This window comes from Lynx rufus, unplaced genomic scaffold, assembly GCF_022079265.1.
Source record: "Lynx rufus isolate CCGP_SWC_20201006 ecotype Redwood Valley unplaced genomic scaffold, mLynRuf1.p SCAF_17, whole genome shotgun sequence".
Lineage (NCBI taxonomy): Eukaryota > Metazoa > Chordata > Mammalia > Carnivora > Felidae > Lynx > Lynx rufus.
In genome coordinates, this window is record NW_025814831.1 from 34,945,181 (window position 1) to 34,967,514 (window position 22,334).

The following is a 22,334-nucleotide window of genomic DNA, read 5'->3' on the forward strand; positions in this document are numbered from 1 at the left end:
TTGTTCAGGAGAACTATCACATGACTGCTGGTTTTCCTTGTCCCCATAAGGAGTTTGTCAGGGTGATGAGTATGTCTGTGTGTGTCCATGAAAAGGATCAGGAAAGGCCAACGGCCATTTCTGCTGCACAGTCCCACCAATCCCCTGCCCCGGTTACCTGGGTCTCCGCATTCTCTGCTCTCTGCTCTGCCTCCAGCAGCCTCTGCTCCAGCTCCTGCATCTGCTCAACCAGAGAGGAAGGACTAATGTAGGTGGGTGTCTCTACTCCAACCATGGCATCAGGGCAACGTGAGTAAATTGTGTGGACACTCCACACAGGCTTAAATTGAGCTTAAATTGCTCATTTCAATTTAAGTGGCTCAAGGGTATCAAGAGAAAGATTTTCATGGCAACCCTCTGCTCCCTTATCCTGAATTTATGAAGCAGGTAAAGAGCTTAGAGCTGCTGTCCTCTCTGCCGAACGAGTAAAAGTCTAGTTCTTTCTCCTGTGTGTGGGGTACCTACATGGGGCAGCCGTGTCCCACCATCGTGCTTCAGGAAGCAGTGCTGCCCTCAGCCCTCAGTCTCCTCAGCGCCAGGTCCCAGGCAGTACCGGCTCGCCACATGCCTGGCATGGAACATGCTCCCACGTGAGACCCCACCATGTCAGCAGTAAGAGAATGTTCCTTTCCAGCCAAGGATAGCTCACTGGCTGGGGAAAAATATTTATCCCTTATCAAGGACACCTTGGACTATAAATGGCATTTATAGGTATCACCTTATTTGACTTCTTTAATCTTAAACAGAGAAACTCAAGACACATTTTTAAAAATTCCACCTTACTACCAGGAGAGGCATGCCATTCAGGTCCGAGGACCTCAGCAGTTCTGGAATCTTATGCCAACTGGCCCAAGCAAAGGGACCTCTGTATGTAGGCTCATCAGGGACCAGCTGTAAGCTGAAGGCTAAGGAGATGCTAACAAGCCCACATCATCTCTGCAGCTTCACAAGCTCATGGTAAGTGGAGCATGGGCTGGAATTCAGCTCCCATCCTTCCCTGGTCAGGGCTCCGCTGTGCACTGGATCATGTACACCATCACACAAAGGCTCTGCAGAAACGTCACACATCTGACTCACCCTATCAGGAGCCACCTGCTGCCATGTGCTGTGGCCCTGTAAAGTCACCTGCTTCCTTCTCCACCCTGCCTTGCCCCCAGGCAACATGTATGCATTAAACATACACTAGAGACTTAACAGACCAGCCCTGTCCTCCGGGAGGCTGTACAGACCTCATCTTCCAAGCTCCAGGCCAGCCCTTGCCCACCTCATCTCTGCAGATCTAGCCTTTTCTCCAGCTACTCAACCTTCTCTCTTTGGCCTTGACCATGGCTTGATATTTACCAGCAAACTGAGCAATTAATCCCTTCTCTCTTTCCCAATCTCTTGTCTGCTCAAGAGAAATTCTGCCTTCCATTCTTGATTAAAGGATGGAAGAGAAGGAGCCCCCACAGTTGGTGCTGGGCAGTGAAAGGAAAGTTCCCTGGCAGTGGTTCATGTTTGAGAACCTGGGGCACCTCTTTTCACAGGGCAGCCTTTCCTCACCCATTTTTTCCTTTTTCTTGAGATTGGGGTGATAGAGATGCTTTCAGAAAGGATCTGAGTATCCCAAGTACAACTCAAGATTTACAACCCATGGGACAAAAATGCCCCTTGGACTTCCAATGGACAGGACCACCTCTGATAGGCATTCATGTGCTCAGGCCAAGGATGCCTACCTCTCTTCTTTCCTTCCTCTCCTGGGCTTAATAATCATGAACAAGGGGTGCCTGGGTGACTCAGTTAGTTGAGTGTCTAACTCTTGATTTTGGCTCAGGTCATAATCCCAGGGTCACGGGATCGAGCCCTGTGTTGGGACCCATGCTGAGCATGGAGACTGCTTAAGATTCTTCCTCTCCCTCTTCCCCTCTCCCCTACTTGCACTCTCTCTCTCTTAAAAAAAAAAGAAAAGGGGCGCCTGGGTGGCTCAGTCGGTTAAGCGTCCGACTTCAGCTCAGGTCACGATCTCACGGTCTGTGAGTTCGAGCCCCGCGTCGGGCTCTGGGCTGATGATGGCCCAGAGCCTGGAGTCTGCTTCCGATTCTGTGTCTCCCTCTCTCTCTGACCCTCCCCCGTTCATGCTCTGTCTCTCTCTGTCTCAAAAATAAATAAACGTTAAAAAAATTAAAAAAAAAAAAAAAAAAAGATCAAGCCTCTTGACTCAAGCCTGAAAGAGTGGACTGGTTCTTGCCAGATGCAGGCATCAGTCAGAGTCAGGTGGCCTTTGCAAAATCAAACAGGGGCACCTGGGTGGCTCAGTCGGTTGAGTGCCCAACTTTGGCTCAGGTCATGATCTCACAGTTCATGAGTGTGAACCCCACATCAGGCTTGCTGATGTCAGTGCAGAGCCCACTTTGGATCCTATCTCTGTCTCTCTCTGCCCTTCCCCTGCTCACACTCTCTAAATAAATAAACATTCAAAATCAAATAGTCCCTAGAGCCTGTGTTACAAGAATCCCTTGACCTTCAAACGTTTCTTTGCAATTACAGAGAAGATAACAGCATAGCATAAACTGATATTATGGTTATAGGGGTGGTTGCCCCCAGAGCAACAAGAATTCTATTTGGTCAGGGAAGTGTACAATGACACACAGCAGTGGCCCCGAGTGACCAGGTTAGTACTATATATCCCATCCCTCTTTGGCACCAGACCTGACTAGGCCAGATTCTCTGTCCCTAGGAATCTGACATCTGGGATTGAGGAACCAGAGAAAAGAGGCAGGGGCTGCACAAGAGATTGTGCACAAACTTCATTAAGTCATGATTGTTAGGTAATTCTTTTAGTTCTGTGAGCTGTCCCAGGATCCCCCAAATAAATTCCATTTGCTGAAGCTAGCCAGAGTTGAAGTTTTGGCCCACCTTAGAAGCAACTCTAATATAGCTGCTGGGAGCATTTTTTAAAGAATATAATGAAGGGCACCTGACTGACTAGCTCAGTAAGTAGAGCATGGGACTCTTGATCTTGGGGTCGTGAGTTCGAGTCCACATTGGATATACAGATTACTTAATAAAATAAAATAAAAAACGGGGCACCTGGGTGGCTCAGCTGGTTAAGTGTCCGACTCTTGGTTTGGGCTCAGGTCATGATTTCATGGTCTGTGAGTTCGAGTCCTGCATCAGGCTCTGCACTGATAGTGCAAAGCCTGCTAGGGATTCTCATTCTCTGTCCCTTTCTCCCTCCCTCCCTCCCTCTCTCTCTCAAAATAAACAAACTGAAAAAAAATCTATAATAAAATAAAATAAAATAAAAATACAATGAATTATTGAATGGGAAGGCTTTGGATTCTTGACAAGTTTCCTAGATTAATCTTCAGCTGGACCATTCTGATCTAACATCTGCTTTGTAGCTCAGAACACATAGGATTTCCATAGGAAATGATCTCTCATATCCATAACCTTCTCTAACAACTGTCTGATATTTTCAAATTTCATTCAAGAGAAAAACCTGTCTTCCTATTTTATAGATGGAGAAACCAAGGTAGAGTGAAGAACAGAACTGTACTGGAGTCCTACCTCCCAGCTGGGCATTTCCATTTGGGTCAAGAGTGGTCAATGACACTGGTCAGAGCCAGAAATCACTCTGTTATTGACAACAAGGTGAGCATTTTTCCCCTCGAGATTTTACTACTAGACATCCCCTTAAAGTATGCTATCACTGAAGCAAATGGAAAGGAAGGCACCTTGCAGAGCCTGGGGTCTCCTCCCATTCTCGGGCTGGCTGCCACAGGGTCCCCATATTGCTACAGACTCTCAGCTGTTCTTACCTTCCTGGCTGGGACACTCAAAACTCAAAGCATTTGGTATACATCTTTATGCTGGAGCATTTTTTTTTCTTCTAAAACTAATGTTTGAACATTGAAAACATTTTGAACATCTGGAACTCTTTAAAGAGTAGAGTATAATGATCCATGTATCTATCACTATGCTCCAACAATTACCAACAACCTGCCATCCTTGTTTGAAAAGAATGTTTTTTAAAATTTTTAACATTTGTTTATTTTTGAGAGAGACAGAGAGAGAGAGAGAGAGAGAGAGAGCGCTCGCGAGCATGTGTGCAAATGGGAGAAGGGCATAGAGAGAGGGAGACAGAGGATCTGAAGCAAGTTCTGTGTTATCAGTGCAGAGCCTGATGTGGGGCTTGAACTCATGAACCCATGAGATCATGACCTGAGCCGAAATCAAGAGTTGGCCATTTAACCAACTGAGCCACCCAGGCATCCCAAAAAGAATATTTTTAACATTATGTTTCCCTGTTTTTATGAAAGCATATTCTCTCTACTGCCACAGGAATACTCCAGGTGTGTCTATGCTGGAACGTCATTCTTAGAGTATTCAAACTTCATTTAATGCCAGCATCAATACTTTTCACAATGGCAGACTGTTCTTTAAGCTTCCATATGGGGCCACCACTTATTTAGGTTCTATTTCTCCTATCAGAGGGTTCCCCAGGACGGTGTCCTCAGCTGTCCTTTTAGTCTGTGGGCCTGGGGTGATCCACCAGCCAAGTAGGTGTCAGGTTTGGGCGGCTGACTTTTAGTGCTTTTTAGGCGGATCCACTTTCACCAGCTGTGACTGGCACATGAGACTCATAAATAAGCTGCTCTGATACTGGCTGCAGCAACCCGATGAAATGCACTTGGCAGCAACCTGGTACTTAATCCCCGTGTCCACAGCTCCTTGTTATACTCATGGTGCTGTGAAATGGCAGCCCCATGGCAGTGAGACCAGTAGGCACTCGCATGAGCTCCCAACACAATCCTGAGCTGTGGCCTGAGCCAAGAGCTGGGCCATGCTGGTGCTCAGCTATCCCTTTGAAAAGGGGGTCAACCTTCTTACCACTGCTTTGCACCCACTGGAGAGATTGGGACGGGGCTAGCACGAAGGCTTGAACCTGACTGGCTCTGCCATGGTGTGCCTTTAGGTAAGTTCCTTAACAGCTCTGTGCCTCAGTTTCCTCACCAGAAAAAAAAAAGAGTAATGACTCTCCACCTCCTAGGGTTGTTGGGAATATTACACAAGATGCCTCATTTAAAGCTCACGTGCACAACTTGGCACTTACTGAGCAGTTTATAGTTAGCTATTTGTTGGTTTTTTGTACACAGAGAAGACACTTAGAATCAGGGAGACCAGTTTGCCTGGGACAGTGTGGTGTTCACCTGTTGTCCCAGAATAATTAGTAGCAGAGCCTTCTTTTCTGTCTCCAAAGCGTCTTGGGTTAGATGATAAATTATATGGCTCTCCTACTTATGATCCATCTACAGCAAGAATGGCTTTAAACCAGAGGTTGCTAACAGCCTACAGGGTGTTTTGCCTACAGTGTTAGGAGCATTTAGCTGACATGGATATAACTAAACAAGGCCACTTGCTGTGTGTCTGGCACTGGTTTAAGCCCTTTACATGTATAACTCATTTAATCTTCTTCGCAATAGGCAGGAGCAGGCACTACTATTATCACTGTTGTATAGATAAGGAAACTGATGCACAAGGGTTGGATAACTCAGCTGACAGGTCCCATGGCTAAGAGGGAGAGCCAGGATTCAAACTCAGGAGGGTTGGCTCCAGAACCTGTTGTACTGTTGGCCACTGTACCTCTCACATACAAATCTCATATGTCAGGTGAAAACTGAGATTCTACAATACAATCCCTGGCTTCCAGCTTCCCTTGAAAACTCAGCTCTGACATGCTAGGGTTACATTTTCTTACAGCAATAAGTGGCTTCTTCCTCCAGCTCTAGCATGTTCCCTTGAATTCTCCCTAGAACCCATCTGGCTCACATAAGTTGCCTGCAAGCACATGAGTAGCAACCCCCAGTTTTAGCTATTAATTGTTATCTGTAATCAAACACAATGGCTTTCAACTGTACTTTTTTTATTAGATCTTTCCTTCAGTGAAAATCATATGCTTAGTCCCCAAAATATAAAATATAGGACCATGGGGCTGTCCTGGTGTCTGACTATAGAAAAGGCAGGAGAGGGGCGCCTGGGTGGCTCAGTTAAGCATCTTATTTCAGCTCAGGTCATGATCTCAGGGTTTGTGAGTTCGAGCACCGCCTCAGGCTCTGGGCTGACACCTCAGAGCCTGGAGCCTGCATCCAATTCTGTGTTTCCGTCTTTCTCTGCCCCTCCCCTGCTTGAGCTCTGTGTGTCCCTCTCTCAAAAATAAACATTAAAAAAAGAAAGGAAGGAAGGAAGGAAGGAAGGAAGGAAGGAAGGAAGGAAGGAAGGAAAGAAAGAAAGAAAGAAAGAAAGAAAGAAAGAGAGAGAGAGAAAGGGCAATGAGTCTTCTCTGTCAGTTCCACTGCTCCTTTGGGGCACATCGGGCTCAAGGTGTCCACTAGAAGGACAGCTGAATGAGGTCGAGGCAAAGCTGTGGCAAGAGTTCATGGTTGTAGATCTCAGACTTTCAGGGGGGTCAGGACCCACATGGAGCTTACTCTAAGCAGATTCCTAGGCCTTGCCCACAGAGGTTTTTAGTTGGGTAGCCTGAGATTTTCTTTCTGAGCACATTCCTGGGTCCGTGCCCCAGAAATCTCAGCTGATACTCATGCAGGTGGCGTACAGACCACACTCTGAAAAAACACTAGACTGGCCACAGACTGCAAAGCAAAGCTGATCCTTCAGGGATACATCCGGGGCCAAGTCCCCATCAGCACAGGGCTTCTCAAATGGCTTTACAGAGGAGTACAGAGCTCTATCAATATATGGCTCCAGAAAAAATACTACAGTGGACCCTATTAAAAATGGGTGGTTAGGAGAATAAAAAGCCTCTCTCTCTCTTTACTCAGATACACACACGCATATGAGCTTGTATACAGTGAATAAAAGTTCTAGAAGGTATCTGCTCCCAAAGCAAATTGGATCTGTCAGCTAAGGCCAATGCTGTGATGGCTTTATGCAGACTTCAACAAATTTCCACCTAGTCCTGACAGCACTACAGGTACCCTCCTTTTACAGTACCTGGGCTTTTTGTAAATTCTGAGGTATTTAAAGATTATGTTTTTCTGGGCTCTGTGTTCTATCCATACATTGGGAAGCTGATGCCTACACAGAATTGCCACCTCTGTATAATCCATGGTCTGAGGGGGGAGGAGCAACAGTCATTGTTCTTTTGTTTCAGAGGACTGAACTGAACCATTTGTATGTTCAAAAAAAAGTCCTGAACTAAATTTGTGGTATATAAATGTAAAACTCAGTTAGTGCATTTCAAAATCTTGGTTGTAGTAGGGGATTCTAAAAAATAGGAAGTGCACAGGATCCCACTGGAATGGGTCTTGGGAAAAGTTGCTTCAGTTAAAAATATTCAAGCTAAGAGGCGCCAGAGTGGCTCATGGCTCAGTCTGTTAAGCATCTGATTCTTCATTTTGTCTCAGGTCATGATCTCACTGTGGGATCAAGCCTGGGGATGGACTCTGTGCTGACAATGGGAGCCTGCTTGGGGTTCTCTCTCGGCCCCTCCCCCATCACACTTGCCCTCTCTCAAAATAAATAAATAAATAAATATTAAAAAAATACATATTCAAGCTAAAAAATGAGAGATGTTTCATTACACTACTTCTTTTCAATAAATCCACTGAAATCCCTTTTGGAAGCAGACAGAGTAAATTAAAAGTTTAAAACCTGTGTTAGTTCTAATACTGATGCCATGTTTTTTCATAGTAATTACTACTGTGGATAGCTTGTCTGAGGACAGTTATTACATTCCCACATTTGTGATGGAATAACTTAAGTACAAGTTTAAGCAAGGATGAAAAAAAAATTTAAGAGGCTTTCATATCCATCTATAAAGCCTCCTAGAACAGTATCAAAAGTTTTAAATTGATCTGAACAGCCTTTATGACTTCTTCAACATACCAAGGAAGAGAGCAAGGCAGCGGGGGGAATGGCTCCCAGGGAACAGAGCATGATGTGAACTCCAAGACATCAGCCATTCCCTCAACTCCTATACTGGACAGGAAATGAACCCACAATTCACCTGGCTCCAGAATGCCTGGCCCTGGCAGTCTGGGTGTCCATGGCAATGGCAAACCAGACCTGGTGAAGCGTTAATAGCAGAAATAAGGTCTGATACTGTTTCTTCTTCCCACCCTCCATTTCCTCTCTCACCCTCAGGTGAGGGATTATGTGGTAGTCTTGACATCTGTTCTTTAAAATTTTTTTTTGCTTTTTAACACAGATCATTCCATGTCCAGAATGGCAATTCTGCAAGAGGGAGGCAGGTGTGAGCAGGCTGTGGGGTGGGGAAAGAGGAAGGGCATGTTTCCAAGCCTTAGCAGCCAGTGGGCAGTATCTGATCCCAGGAAGGGCTGGACCCCTGGGAAGCACCCAAGTTTGGCTTGCCCTGCACGACCAGCAGTGAGCAATTGCACAGCCAGTGGTCATCCAGGCAGGGCAAGCCCCAGGGGCGGGTGAGTTGCGCACAGAGGTGGAGGGGGCGGGTGAGTGAGAGGGCTGGTCAGAGGGACCCAGCTGACCTGGCTCACCCTGTGTAGGTGGGTACTGGTGATGATTAACTAGTAAGCTCTAAGAGCAGTGACAGAGATAGGACCGAGATCAGGGCTTGGCCCCAGCACCAGCTCTCCTGAGAAGCTTGAGTCATCTCTTCCTGATCTGAAACTTACCTTGACGTACTGGGGAAAATCTCTAAGTGAACTGTTGAACCTGTCCTGTTGGTTTGGAGATGAATGTAGGTGACAGGCACAGCCCCAGCATTGAGCAACACGGTGTTTATGGCTTTAAGGTTTCCTGCCAAAAGGTCTGGTGTCAGGCTGATGTCTCAGTACTCTTCTGTACTTAATTCTTCCAGCCTGTGATCCCTAGTCAAGATTTCTTTCTCTCTCTTCCCCCCACACCTCAGTCTCTTCTGCCCTGTGTCTGCATGCTTCCCCTTTCTTTACCCAAGTCACACTCTGAGCTCCCAACCTTTTATGGGAGGGCATTCTGGCTGCATGACAATCAAAGGCAGCCTGGAAGAGAAGATGGGGCCAATCTTATGATCTTATGAAAGTTCAACCTACCCAGACCCAAGGGGCTGTGGAGAGAGGTGTATCTGGATATATTTAAGGACCCTGGGGAATAGAGGAGGAAGGCACTTTAACACATTTTTTATCATGTAATAGTTCAGGAAACACACAGAGAATAACATTTTAAAATATGTATCCACCATTCAGCTTTATCAAATCTTAATTTCTGTCATATATGCTTCTGATGTCTTTAAGAAACGGGCCCCTACAGAGTGGTACATAAAGCTCTCGTCTGCTTTTCCCATATTTCACTCCTCCCCTTCTAGCATCTACCCCACACTTGGTTGTATTTAGATTTTACCTCATTTGATATACCCCTAAACAACAAGCTTTAGGTTTTAAAACTTTATATAAACCATATTATTCTATATACATTCTCCTGATCTTTTCTGTTCAGTGTTGGTTTTTGAGATTGGTTAATCTTACATATGTAGCTCACTTGATTCATTTTTATTATTTTAATTTTTTTTGAGAGACAGAGACAGAGAGAGGGAGAATCTTTTTTTTTTTTCTCTTTTTTTTTTTTTTTTTTTAATTTTTTTTTTTCAACATTTATTTATTTTTGGGACAGAGAGAGACAGAGCATGAACGGGGGAGGGGCAGAGAGAGAGGGAGACACAGAATCGGAAACAGGCTCCAGGCTCTGAGCCATCAGCCCAGAGCCCGACGCGGGGCTCGAACTCACGGACCGCGAGATCGTGACCTGGCTGAAGTCGGACGCTTAACCGACTGCGCCACCCAGGCGCCCCTGAGGGAGAATCTTAAAAACAAAAATTTTTTAACATTTATTCATTCCTGAGAGACAGAGAGAGACAGAGCATGAGCAGGAGAGGGGCAGAGAGAGAGGGAGACAGAATCCAAAGCAGACATCAGGCTCTGAGCTGTCAGCACAGAGTCTGACACGAGGCTTGAACTCACAAACCATGAGATCATGACCTGAGCCGAAGTCGGCCACTCAACCAACTGAGCCACCCAGGCACCCCAAGAGAGAGAGAATCTTAAGGAGGCTCCACACTCAGCACGGAATCTGATGCAGGGCTCAATCCCAAGATCCCAAGACCCTGGGATCATGACCCAAACTAAAATCAAGAGTCAGACGCTCAACCGACTGAGCCACCCAGGTGTCCCTCACTTGATTCATTTTTAACGGCAATGTCGTATTCCATTGTACAAATATACTCAATATGCTTAAACACCTCCCTGTTGAGAGACATTTAGAAGATTCCCAATTTTTCATATAGCAATGCTAAATTCTTGTATATAAAAAGATTTCTTTTTTTTTTAATTTTTTTTAATGTTTATTTATTTTTGACAGAGAGAGAGACACAGCATGAGCAGGGGAGGGGCAGAGAGAGCAGGCTGCAGGCTATGAACTGACAGCACAGAGCCCGATGCGGGGCTTGAACTCACAGACCGTGAGATCATGACCTGAGCTGAAGTCGGATGCTCAACCGACTGAGCCACCCAGGTGCCCCAAAAGATTTCTTATATATGTCTCCATATGACTGATACATTTGGATTTATTTCTACCATTGCATTTTGTGCTATTTACTCCATTTTTTTTAAATACTCTTTTCATTTTCTTCCCAGACTGGATTTAATAGACTTTATTACATTTCCCTATTCTACTGATAAGTTATATACTCTATTTCTACTTATTACCATTATTATAGACTTAAATTTCAGACTTACAGACTGCTACATGTTCCCCAGTACCTGTTCTCCTCTCTCTCTCATACAAATAACAGCCTCCAACTTTCAACAGAGCACATAGTTCTCCAGAATAAAGACTACGCTTTCCAATCTTCCCTGCTGCTGGGTACAACCATGTGAATGAGTTTTGATCAATGGGATATGAGGAGAAGCAATGAATGGAACCTTCGGGTCACCACTAAAAGGGACGGGTTTGGAATATGGACATCATGGTGAACCCTCCTCTTCAAACCTACAGCAGACGTCACCCTAGAATTATACGGCTCATGTCTGGAATGTTACACGAGAGGGAAATAAACATCTGTCGGGTTTAAGCCATTGTGACCTTGGGTTCTTTCTTACAGCAGCTGAATTATAATCTAGCTAATACAGTAAGCACGGATTTTTTAAAAAATTTATACTGCTTAGACTCATTCTGCTTCCCAAATCTGAGGCTTCACATTTTTCAACAAGTTTGTGAGTTTTTAGAGGCGCCTGGGTGGCCCAGTTGGTTGAGCATCCAACTCTTGATTTCAGCTCAGGTCCTCATCTCACAGTCAAGGGATCAAGCCCCCACAGTGGGTTCCATGCTGACAGTGCAGAGCCTGCTTGGGATTCTCTTACTCTTCATCTCTCTCTCAGCCCCTAACCCACTTGTGCACACATTCATTCTCTCTCTCAAAATAAATATATATTTTTTTAAGTTTGGGAATTTTTAAACCATTATCTCTTTGAGTAATGTTCTCCTTCATTCTCTTTTCCACCTCTGGAACTTTATAGGATCTTGTCATTCTAGCATCCGTGTCTCAGTCTCCGTGCCTTTATCTCTCTGGGCTCCATTCTGGATGACTTTCTCAGGTCCACCTTTCCATTTATTAAGCTTGTCTCAATGGTGCCTAATCTGACATTTAATTTATCTATTGAACATTTAGTTATACAATGAAAACATTTTTTGCTTCTTTTTCGTTCTTTTTCAAGTCTACCTAATCTTTTTGAATAGCGTCTTATTCTTGCCTTGTGTGTTCAATCACTTCATTACATCTTCAATAATTTGAAGGAATTCAATTATATTCAATAATATTGAAGGAACTTGCCAACAGTTCCTTATTTGAAGTTCTTGAGGGACCTAGTCTACTTGTTTGTTGTGTATGGGGACTCTAACTCAGTAAAAATTATTCTCTCAAGTATTTAGTCATTTTGGATCATATATTCATCTTTATCATGGCTTTTTTGCCTGTGAGGATCCTGTATAATCTGGGTTGAGGTTTTGTTTCTCCAGAGAGGTTCTGTGTCTGTATCTAGGGTCCTAGGGGTATTACTGGCCCAGAACTTAAGGTTCCTAATCCACGCAAATAATATAAATTCTAATATTAAACCAATACCATCATCAGGTTCTCAGGGCGTACTTTCCTTTTGCTTTTTGTTTTTTGTGCCCAGAGCCTTGGCTAAGTCTGAGAAACTGTTCTGTCATCTCCCTGTCTTGGTAGATGATTTTCTTTTCCTTATCTTTTTATATTACTTTGACAGTCCTGATTTTATTTTATTTTTTAAGTTTACTTATTTATTTTGGGAGAGAGAGACAGAGAGAGAATGCCAGCTTGGGAGGGGCTGAGAGAGAGAGAGAGAGAGAGAGAGAGAGAGAGAGAGAGAATCCCAAGCAGGCTCCGTGCTATCAGCACAGAGCCTGACTCACAGCTGATCCCACGAACCATGAGATCATGACTAAGCTGAAGTCAAGAGTCAGATGCTTAACCAACTGAGCCACCCAGGTGCCCCGACAGTACTGACTTCACATGAAAGTTTCAGTTTCAGCTCCAGCTTCCAACTGACCAGACCTCATCTCTGTCTCCACAGATGCTAAAACTCAAACCTCAAACCTTTCATTACTACAAGGAGGCCGGCCACATAGCCCGTCCCACTCAGCTGTCAGAGTTGAATACCACTTGGGTTCTACTTCTTCATTTCGCCGACTGAGGATTCCTCCTACTCTTCTCAGTGCATGGCTCTGCACTGAGAAAAATATTTTAACTATTTAATCCAGTATTTCTAGGTGTTTCATATCAGTCTTTCTTAAAGATTATTTTGTGGTCCCTATCACTAGAAACAGAAGTCTCTTCCCTCTGAGATGTGTTTTAGACCAGCTGGAGGATCCTTACTTATCTTTTCCTTCCCTCCTACCCCTCCCCAGTCACATATCCTACGGCAATGTTCTCAGACTGTACAGTGTACAAAACTAATTTCTGGGAGCTTGTTAAACATGCAGATTATGGGGCGCCTGGGTGGCGCAGTCGGTTAAGCGTCCGACTTCAGCCAGGTCACGATCTCGCGGTCCGTGAGTTCGAGCCCCGCGTCAGGCTCTGGGCTGATGGCTCGGAGCCTGGAGCCTGTTTCCGATTCTGTGTCTCCCTCTCTCTCTGCCCCTACCCCGTCCATCCTCTGTCTCTCTCTGTCCCAAAAATAAATAAAAACGTTGAAAAAACAATTTAAAAAAAAAACATGCAGATTATGAGCAGCATCCCCAGGATACCTGGATCAGGAGGACTGGGGTGGGGCCCAGGAATGCACACGCTTAGTAAGTGCTCCAGATTTCTGGCCTGGATAGTCCCACGACCACCCTTTGAGAACTACTATCTAAAGCCCATTTCCCTTTACCTGAGATGGCTGAATTCTACCCTTTCTCTTAGCAGTATCTGAACCATATCCATAGGAACCCTGCTGGTCTCTGTTTCGCAAAGCCTGAACTAGTAGACAGCAATGCCAACAGACCCAAAGTTCACAAGTTCTAGTCCAGGCTAGTCGAGGGCCATTACCCTCAGCAGTGGAAATGCAGGGGAAATGCCAATAACTTGTCTTCCTGGACTCCAGGTTGTGGGGCTATCATAAAACAGGCCTTTTACCCAGGCTTTACTAATAAAGACCTCGACATTACTTGGAGAGAGGTGGACTGATTTTTACTTTTGTACTATGAAGGAAGGGTTGGCTCAGGAGATGGATAATGTAAGCAAAACTAGAAAGAAAAGAGTTGATTCAACTAAGATAGATAGATAGATAGATAGACAGACATAGATATAGATAGATAGATAGATAGATAGATATTTTTTTTTTTAGTACAGGACTCTACTCTCCAGACAGGTTATGCTCCAAAATGCCTCTGAAAGTCAGGTGTTTAGACTGTCTCTTCCCACAGAAACATTACAAATGGTGGTCAGTTTCCCAGACCAGCCCATCCACACCTGTAAAGATAATAATCGTTCCCATTTAAGACCTATTCCATGCCAGAACCTTTATATGTGTGACCTGATACAATTCTCAAAATAACTGTGAAAGGCAGACATTTGTGTCCCTGCCTTAGAGGTGAAGGGACTTGCTCAGGGTCACACAGCATAGCTAGTAAGTGGCAGAGCCAGGTGGGTCTGGCTCCAAAATCTGTGTCCTTGTCACTAGAAAATCAGGCTGCCTTTCATAGCTCGTCTGCTTAATACAGGGTGAACAGTAAAACATCGTCCCTTCTTCCCCACACTGAAAAAGAAATATTAAGGGAATAACAGAACTTCCACTACAGCCAGTTGACTCAAGAGGTAATGGAGGACCAAGATGTCTATCATTTCTCTGGAGCAGGAGAGAATGCATGATGATAGCTTAGTAAATTACTTTGATTTGGGCTTAAAAAATAAATAACTATCTTAGATTTCATTCTGCATGTGTGGAGGGCATCTTATTAAAAGTTCACCTTCTTGCAATGAGTAGTAAATAGGCCCTAGGGATCTAATGCACAGTATAGTGAATACAGACAAGAGTACTGTATTATAATCATCAAACTTGCTAGGAAACTGGAACTTCATTATTCCAACCCCTAAAAAGAAATGGCAATTACATAATGTGATAAAAGTGCTAATTACCACTACAAAGACAGCCACATTGCAAAATATAAATGTATCAGATTAACATGTGGTGTACCTTAAATTATATAATGTTATATGTCAAATATACTTCAATTAAAAATTAATTAATTAAGGGGCACCTGGGTGGCTCAGTAGGTTAAGCATCTGACTTCGGCTCAGGTCATGATCTCACAGTTCATGAGTTCGAGCCCGGTGTCAGGCTCTGTGCTGACAGCTCAGAGCCTGGAGCCTGCTTTGGATCCTGTGTCTCCGTGTCTCTCTGCCCCTCCCCTGTTTGTGCTCTCTCTCTCTCTCTCTCTCTCAAAAATAAATAAAAATATTTTTAAAAATTAAAACAAAATTAATTAATACCTAGAAAAAACAAAGTTTACCTTCTCTAACTCTCCCTCTCTAACTCTTGCCCTAGCGGACACAGACCTCTGAGATGAGGTTAGGTCTCCAGGACTCACCTTGTCAGCCAGCAGCTCCCTGATCTTGCTGGCCTGCAGGCGGAACCGGAAGAGCTGGGTTTCCAAGGCCAGGCAGCGCTTCTGCCAGTCTACGCTGGCTCGGGTCTCCACCTTGAGTTCTGCCATGATGGAATCCACTTCTGGCTACTCCAGGGAGCCCTGAGAACCAGCACACAGCAAGAGGAGAAGATCAAGAAGTGTGTGAGGAGGAGGGTAGAGAATACAGGGCTACGGGCTGTGAATTAGTCATTGCTCTCCCTGTGTCCCATTGTCACCTTTCTTAGCTCAATGTGTCCTGTTCCAACGTAAGTTAGCTGGGCAAACTCAGGAAATCACGAAATGTGAGAAACTGTAAGGAGAATTGGGCCTCATCTGTGTTTCATTCAATTATCCATTTAACAAATATGTATCCATTCAATAGACATTTATACGCCAGACACCCTTCTAGGCACTGGAGATGCAAAGGTAAATAAAAGAGGCCCCCTTATCTTTGAGTTTTCCAGGGAACTCAGGAAAATCTAAGAGAGAATGTAGTCACAATTGCTAATCAATATGCAGATAAATGGGAACAGGGAAATGGGGTAGACTATGGGAGAGGGATAAAGAGGGACGATGTTTAGGGAAGGCTTAAAGTGAGTGACATTCATTTGAGATCATATAGCTAACTGGAGGCAGAACCCTGATTTCCAGTTTATTACTGATTCTACTACATCTGTATAATGTTATTTATTTATGTATTTATTTACTTTTAACAAATCGTAATTCTGCATTCCTTCCTTCCTTGAATCCATCTATTCATTCTTTCTTTCAAGTAGGTTCCACACCCAGTGTGGGGCTTGAACTCACGACCCATAGATCAAGAGTTGCATGCTTCACCGACTGAACCAGCCAGGCACCCCCACTCAGAGATTTTTGATGAGAAAAAACGGAATGAAAATCCAAAGCTTTGCATGTCCTTGACAATTTCCTATTTAGTTGGGATTCTGTGAGTTGTCATTGAATCATCCTCCTCTGAAACAGATTCTCACTCTAAGTTCTAAAATATAAACAAAAAAAAAATTGGTAGACATTTTGCTGTAACCTCTGGAGAATGCCACAAGTCCTTGGGAAACAATGATACAAATTCAGACACCTATAATATCGCCAGTCAGGGGAATTTATCCAGATGTCTCTTGGATAAATTTTAGAGAAGACAACTGGTTGGGGATGAGAAAATGAAGCAGCATGTATGAGTATGCACGAGAGAGGACACAAGCAGAGTGAACACAGGGGAGAGATGGGCTGGAAAACATACCTGCCATCAGAACTTTTAAAATCCTCCCTGCTACTAATAATTACACTTGGCCACCAGCATAAATTTGGTCTGTCCCAAACCATGACACATGATTACTCTAGTATTAGATGATTTTTAAGGAATGACTTATTTTTTTAGGTTGATAATATTTTTAAAATGTGATCTGTCAGAGATACATAAGACTTACAGGTGAAATGATATAATGTCTGGGCGTTAGCAGTGGTCTAGGAAGGAAATACGTGAAATCAGATTTATCAAAATATTTCCAAGTTTTGAAGCTGGGTAATAGGTACATGGGAGTTCTTTATACTGGCCTTTTTACTTGAATATATGCCTAGAATTTTCTGTAACAAAACTTTATTTTTTTAAATCCCTTTTCCTTTCTTTTAAAAAAAAAATTTTTTTTTAACGTTTATTTATTTTTGAGACAGAGAGAGACAGAGCATGAACAGGGGAGGGGCAGAGAGAGAGGGAGACACAGAATCCGAAACAGGCTCCAGGTTCTGAGCTGTCAGCACAGAGCCTGACGCGGGGCTCGAACCCACGGACCGTGAGATCATGACCTGAGCCGAAGTCGGACGCTCAACCGACCAAGCCACCCAGGCGCCCCCCTTTTCCTTTCTTTAGGAGCCACACGCCTCAGAAAACCCAGTCACCTCCTGCCCTGTTGCCAAATACCGTCTTGGTGACCAGTGAGTCTGTCTTTAATGTGTTAACCACCAATACTGCTTCCCACCTCACATTTGACTTTTACATGGATCTTTCTCTCATACCACAAATAGCTATCATTTACTGGGTTCTCAGTGTATGCCAGGCAAGTGTGGCCTCTTTAATCCTCATGACAACACATAAGACAAGGTGTGGGCACTACTGTCTACACTCTCACATGAGGACACTGAGGAACTGAGAGGCTAAATAACTTATACAAAGAGTTCTAGAGCTAGTAAGTAGTGGGGCTGGAGTTCTCGTCCCAAAGTTCCTGCTCTTAGCAACTCTGCTGTTTACACATCCAGAAACTTAAAAGAATTCTGATCTCACAAAGAGTGAGCTAGATTGTTAAGAATGAGAGAAATATTTTACAGGACCTTTTAGGATCCTTGGCAGGATCCTTGGTAGGATATTAGGGTGAACCTGTATTTAAGAGTTTCCAGGGCATCCTGGTCTCAAACCATAACCTGACACCATAACCTTCATAAGCACAGACATTTATCCTATATCCAGACTTTTCATTTAAAAAACAGCGTCAGTAGACCTGCAGAGAAAGGCCCAACAATTAAACACTGATGAGTCTAGTGTCTGCATCTTTCGGTTCTGGGCTGCTCAGAACACTGAACGCATGACCTCAGCCCTGCTCTCCCGGAACTGTCATCCCAAACAATCCCAACATTGTGACCTCCCAGCAATCCCCACCTCAAAAGACTGGGACCGACTGGAACGGGGAGGAAGACAAAAGGCAAAAACAAAACATGACCTTCTCTGAGCTAAGATCACAGCTGAAAAGACAAAACAACCTTGTGGGGCCTCCAGAGAAGGCCAGAGGCTTCATGTTTGATTTGCTTTGTCCTTTAAGGGGGGGGGGGGGTTGCTTTTCCTCGTATAAATAAAAAAAGTGGTAGATCTGAACATAGGACCTGAGTGTCTTGCAACCTAGCTTGGGGCTAAGCATTAGCAGTAAAAACACACAAGTAAAACCTAGGGAGAGGAGAAACTTAATTCTTTTGTGGCACCCTCTTATTGACTGTCAAACTACAGCTCAGATTCCAAGAGGACAGTGGAAAACCAATCATCAAAATCTCCAGGAGCTTGGAAATAAAACATATCATTGGCCTCTGCCTGGTCCTGATATCTGAAATTATCTCTAGACTGCAGGGAGTGCTTTCCCAATCAAGCATCTTATGACATCACACTTTCGAATAGATCAAGTGCTCTGCTTAAACCTCTCCCTGCCCTGGGCACGCTAATGTCAGGGGCGGGGTGGGGGTGGGGGTGGCGCGGAAAGAGTTGCGCTGGGCTTGTCTTAGCATGTGAGGAGAGCTACGGGGTTTCGAAAGGGAACTGGAGCAAGGTGCCTGCTGCCAAGCGCGTGGCCCAGAGGCTCTTCCGACAGAAGCAGGTGGTTGCCGCGGCAGCTAGAAAACATGAGGCAAAACATAAAAGCAAAATACCAGTACAGTGAACTTCACCTGCTTGGTCACCTTGTACTTGTACCTCCCATAAAGACTTGCAAAGATGAGCAGAAATTAACTTAAAGAACAGTTTTTAACTTTCCAAAGCACTGTATGGGAGTTATTTCTCTCCTTATCCTCTCAATATCCCTGAGATGTAGGACAAGTGATACTATTCACAATGAACAGATAGATGAGAAAACCCAGTGCATCCATGCCTTGAGACATAGAGCTAAGCAGTGTCAAAGCTGGGCCAAGAATGATCTCCCAGCATACAGAACATCCTCTTTCCGTGAAGATGCTTCAGTAGTGGTGGTGGAGTCTCATGCTACCCGGCTAGCCTAACACAGATAGAACATTAATGGCAAAATAGGTGGGGAAATGAGAGAAGGGACAAAACCCAGTTCAACTGTTCTCTTTGTTTTTTAGTCTGGAAAGCTTCAAATATACACCAGAAGTAGGGAGAACAGTACAATAAATCCCCATGCACCCTCCCCCGAGCTACAATGGTTGACTCACGGCCACTCTTGTGAAATCCACTTCTCTTGATTCCTATTAGTGTCCAGCAGGCTACACTGCCCAGCAAGTGACCACACAGCCTTGACTCCTGCTTTGGAACTCCCTAAGTCCTCCAGCATCCTGGGCTGACACAGCCACAAGGCTGGAGCAGCATGCCTCAGAGGCAGGGGCTGCATGCAGGATGGGTGATGAAAAGGGGGCACAGGGAGTCCTTAGGTGACCTCAGACTTTGAGCCTGTATCAGAGAAAACACAGACTTGACCTGGGATGGCTCTGGAAGGTTTAGGGATTTGACCAGAAATTGACAAAATGCTGAGATTAAATTTAATTCAACCAACTTTTGTGAAGTGATTTCTACGTGCAAGGTTGGGGACATAAAGATGAATTAAAGATCCCATGGCTTGTAGGGCTCAGGTCTACAGTCTGAATATCCTGGAAGTTCCCTACAAAGAGGACCAGTCAATACAAGAACCTAAAGGAAAGAGGGCAGAGGCCACTGCAGGAGGCTTCAGAAGGTAACAGGAACTCTGTTCTGGGTACAATTTCCACTGGGCTCTCCTGTGTCACCTCACTATGGTTCACTCTGAATGTGAGCACCTTTTGTGATTTCCACTTGCTAGTGGTAGGCTACCATCATCTTCTACAAGTGCTAGACTAGACTGACTACCTGCCCAACTATGGGAAAGGAAGAGCTTTGTGCCCCTTTTCTGGGGACGGAGCTGGGGGAGGGTGAGTGCATACAGGGGCATAGCTCCCTCTGACCGCACCATGTCATCTGATCAAGCCAACAATTTGTGTTTTACTCTTGGGTGCTGAGGCAGCACATTTCACAATGTTGGAAGAGACAGGAAAAGGTGAGCATGTTCCAGCCTTCGGGGATCTAAATACCAGAAAGGACTAGGACAATCACGAATAGCATCCTTTGAGAACAAAACCAGTAAAGGGAAACAGCAGAGTGTAGTACTTCCGATCCCCTCTCCTGGTGCCAAACAAGCCTGGGTTTGAGTACTGGCTCAGGCACTAATTAATCATGTGACCTTAAACCATTTGCCTAACTCTCTGAGCCTCAGCTCCATTTTGAAATTGGGAGCAGTAATATTTGAAAAGGAGGGCAATAATATTAGGTTGAATCATGGAATTATCAACATTTAACCATTTTTTGACCTTCAAAAAATGGCAATTTCATAAGCACACTAGGTCATATTTTTTTGAGAATTAAAGGAGATATCACAAAAGCCTGGCACACAGCACTCCATATTGATAGCTACTATCAACAAAGAAAAGGCAAACCAACAGTGCCTCGGCGTACTAGGAGATGTGGCTCATACATGTGCTCACTACCAGATCTACCTCAGAGAGGTGAGGGGATTTTTAAAGATTATTTTACCACTTTTTTTTTTAAGTTTATGTATTTATCTTGAGAGAGAGCATGAGTGGGGGTGAGGGAGGAACAGTGAGAGTGAGACAAAGAGAGAGAGAGAGAGAGAGAGAGAGAATGAATCTCAAACAGGCTCCACACTCAGCACGGAGCCTGAGTCAGGGCTCAATCCCATGACCATGAGATCACGACTTGAGCCGAAATCAAGAGTTGGGTGCTTAACTGACTAAGCCACCCAGGTGCCCCTTTATCTCTTTATTTTTGAGTACTGAACAAAAGTGTATACGGTACAAAGTAAGGCTTCTTCCCACCTTGTCCCTCAGCCACAGTGTTATGGGGTTTTGTGTCTTCCAGAAATATCCAGTGTAGACACAAGCATTCTTATACATGTTGCATACACATACACAAACACAAATGGTAGCACACTCTACACGCTGTCCTTAACCTATAACTTAGAGATCTTCCTGTATCAACATACATACCCGCTCCGTCTTCCCTCCATTCTCTTTAACAGCTTTATTGTTTTCTACTGTGTAGCTATTACATGACTTAAGAGTCCCTTATTTTTTTTATAAAGCTTTTTATAACTTTAAAAAATTATTTACTTATTTTGAGAGAAAGAGAGAGAACATGCACGAGAGCAGGGGAAGAGCAGAGAGAGAGAGAGAGAGAGGGAGAGAGAGAATCCCAACAGGCTCCACACCATGAGTGTGGGGTTCAATCGCATGAACTGTGAGATCATAACCTGAGTCGAAATCAAGAGTTAGACGCTTAACTGACTGAGCCACCCAGGTGCCCCAAGAGTCCCTTACTAACACACATTTGGGTTGTTTGAAAACTTTTGCAAAATAAACAATGCTGCAACAAATATGTCATTTCATATACATAAGAGTATATCTGAAGGATAAAATCCCAGAAATGGAATTGTAGCGTTGAGAACACGTTTTTAAATGGCCAAATTGTCCAGATTGCCTTTTCCGAGACTATTCTAATTCATACTCCAGCCAGCAATAAGTGCCTGTTTTCCCATGGAGGAGGTCAGTTTCGAATTCATTTTTGACAGAAGGGAGAGACGGCTCAACTGGGCTATCCAGAGAAGACTCAGCTGGGCTATCCAGAGAATGCCGGATGGTGGCTCAGCAGCCAGCCTGCTGTGAACTCACCCAGATCAGGACTGAGAAAATCCTCGCACCTTAACCTCAGCATGTACAGCATCTATACAACACTCTTCAAACCAAAAGGGGCACAGAGTTCCCCACATGGAAACACAGCCTCACAGAGAGAAGGGAATAGTAAAGAGGAGTGCACAACGGGGGAGCAGAGGAGGAGGTACATGTTTCTTCCGGGGAGCTGGTGACTTCTGAGGAGGGCAGAAGGGGCCCCACATTTTCTCAACTCAGTGGTTAGTCTCAATGAGTCTGAGACCACAGGGGGTAGGTACCCTGTCATAACCCAGCTCTGAGCAGGCCTCCAAAGCAGTCTATGAGAGGGAAGGTAGCTGATAATGGACTACACCCCACCTTAGGAATTTAGGAGGCTTGGGTTTGAGTTTTGCCTTTTCCACTTTTTAGCTATATAACCTTGGGCAGATCACAATTTTTCTGAGACTGTTTCCTTCTTTATAAAATGGGGATAACAGTATGCAGAAACACTAGGTAACTGATGTTAGTTAAGTGACGTTACCACATGTAGAGTCTGGAACACAGAAGACAGTCCAAAAAGCCTGAGGAAAGAATCCACGACTTTTCCATTGAAATTGTTATTAAAATGATCTTTCAAGTGGAAACTGTACCAGGAACTAAGGTTCTGTCCAAAAGAGTTTATGAGATGGACTCACAGT

At 44.3% G+C, this 22,334-nt stretch overlaps 1 protein-coding gene across 1 annotated transcript in view; it reads right to left on the minus strand.

Annotated features, from left to right (window-relative positions):
* The window catches only part of PLEKHH1 (pleckstrin homology, MyTH4 and FERM domain containing H1), a 44,067-nt gene extending 28,803 nt beyond the window's left edge, over positions 1-15,264 (minus strand). Inside the window, exons 1-2 of the mRNA XM_047079471.1 lie at positions 15,139-15,264; positions 158-220 (exon numbers count right to left, since the gene is read on the minus strand). Of these exons, the coding sequence (XP_046935427.1) occupies positions 158-220; positions 15,139-15,264 (189 nt within the window). The remainder of the gene's footprint in view (positions 1-157; positions 221-15,138) is intronic.
* Positions 15,265-22,334: the final 7,070 nt, after the last annotated feature.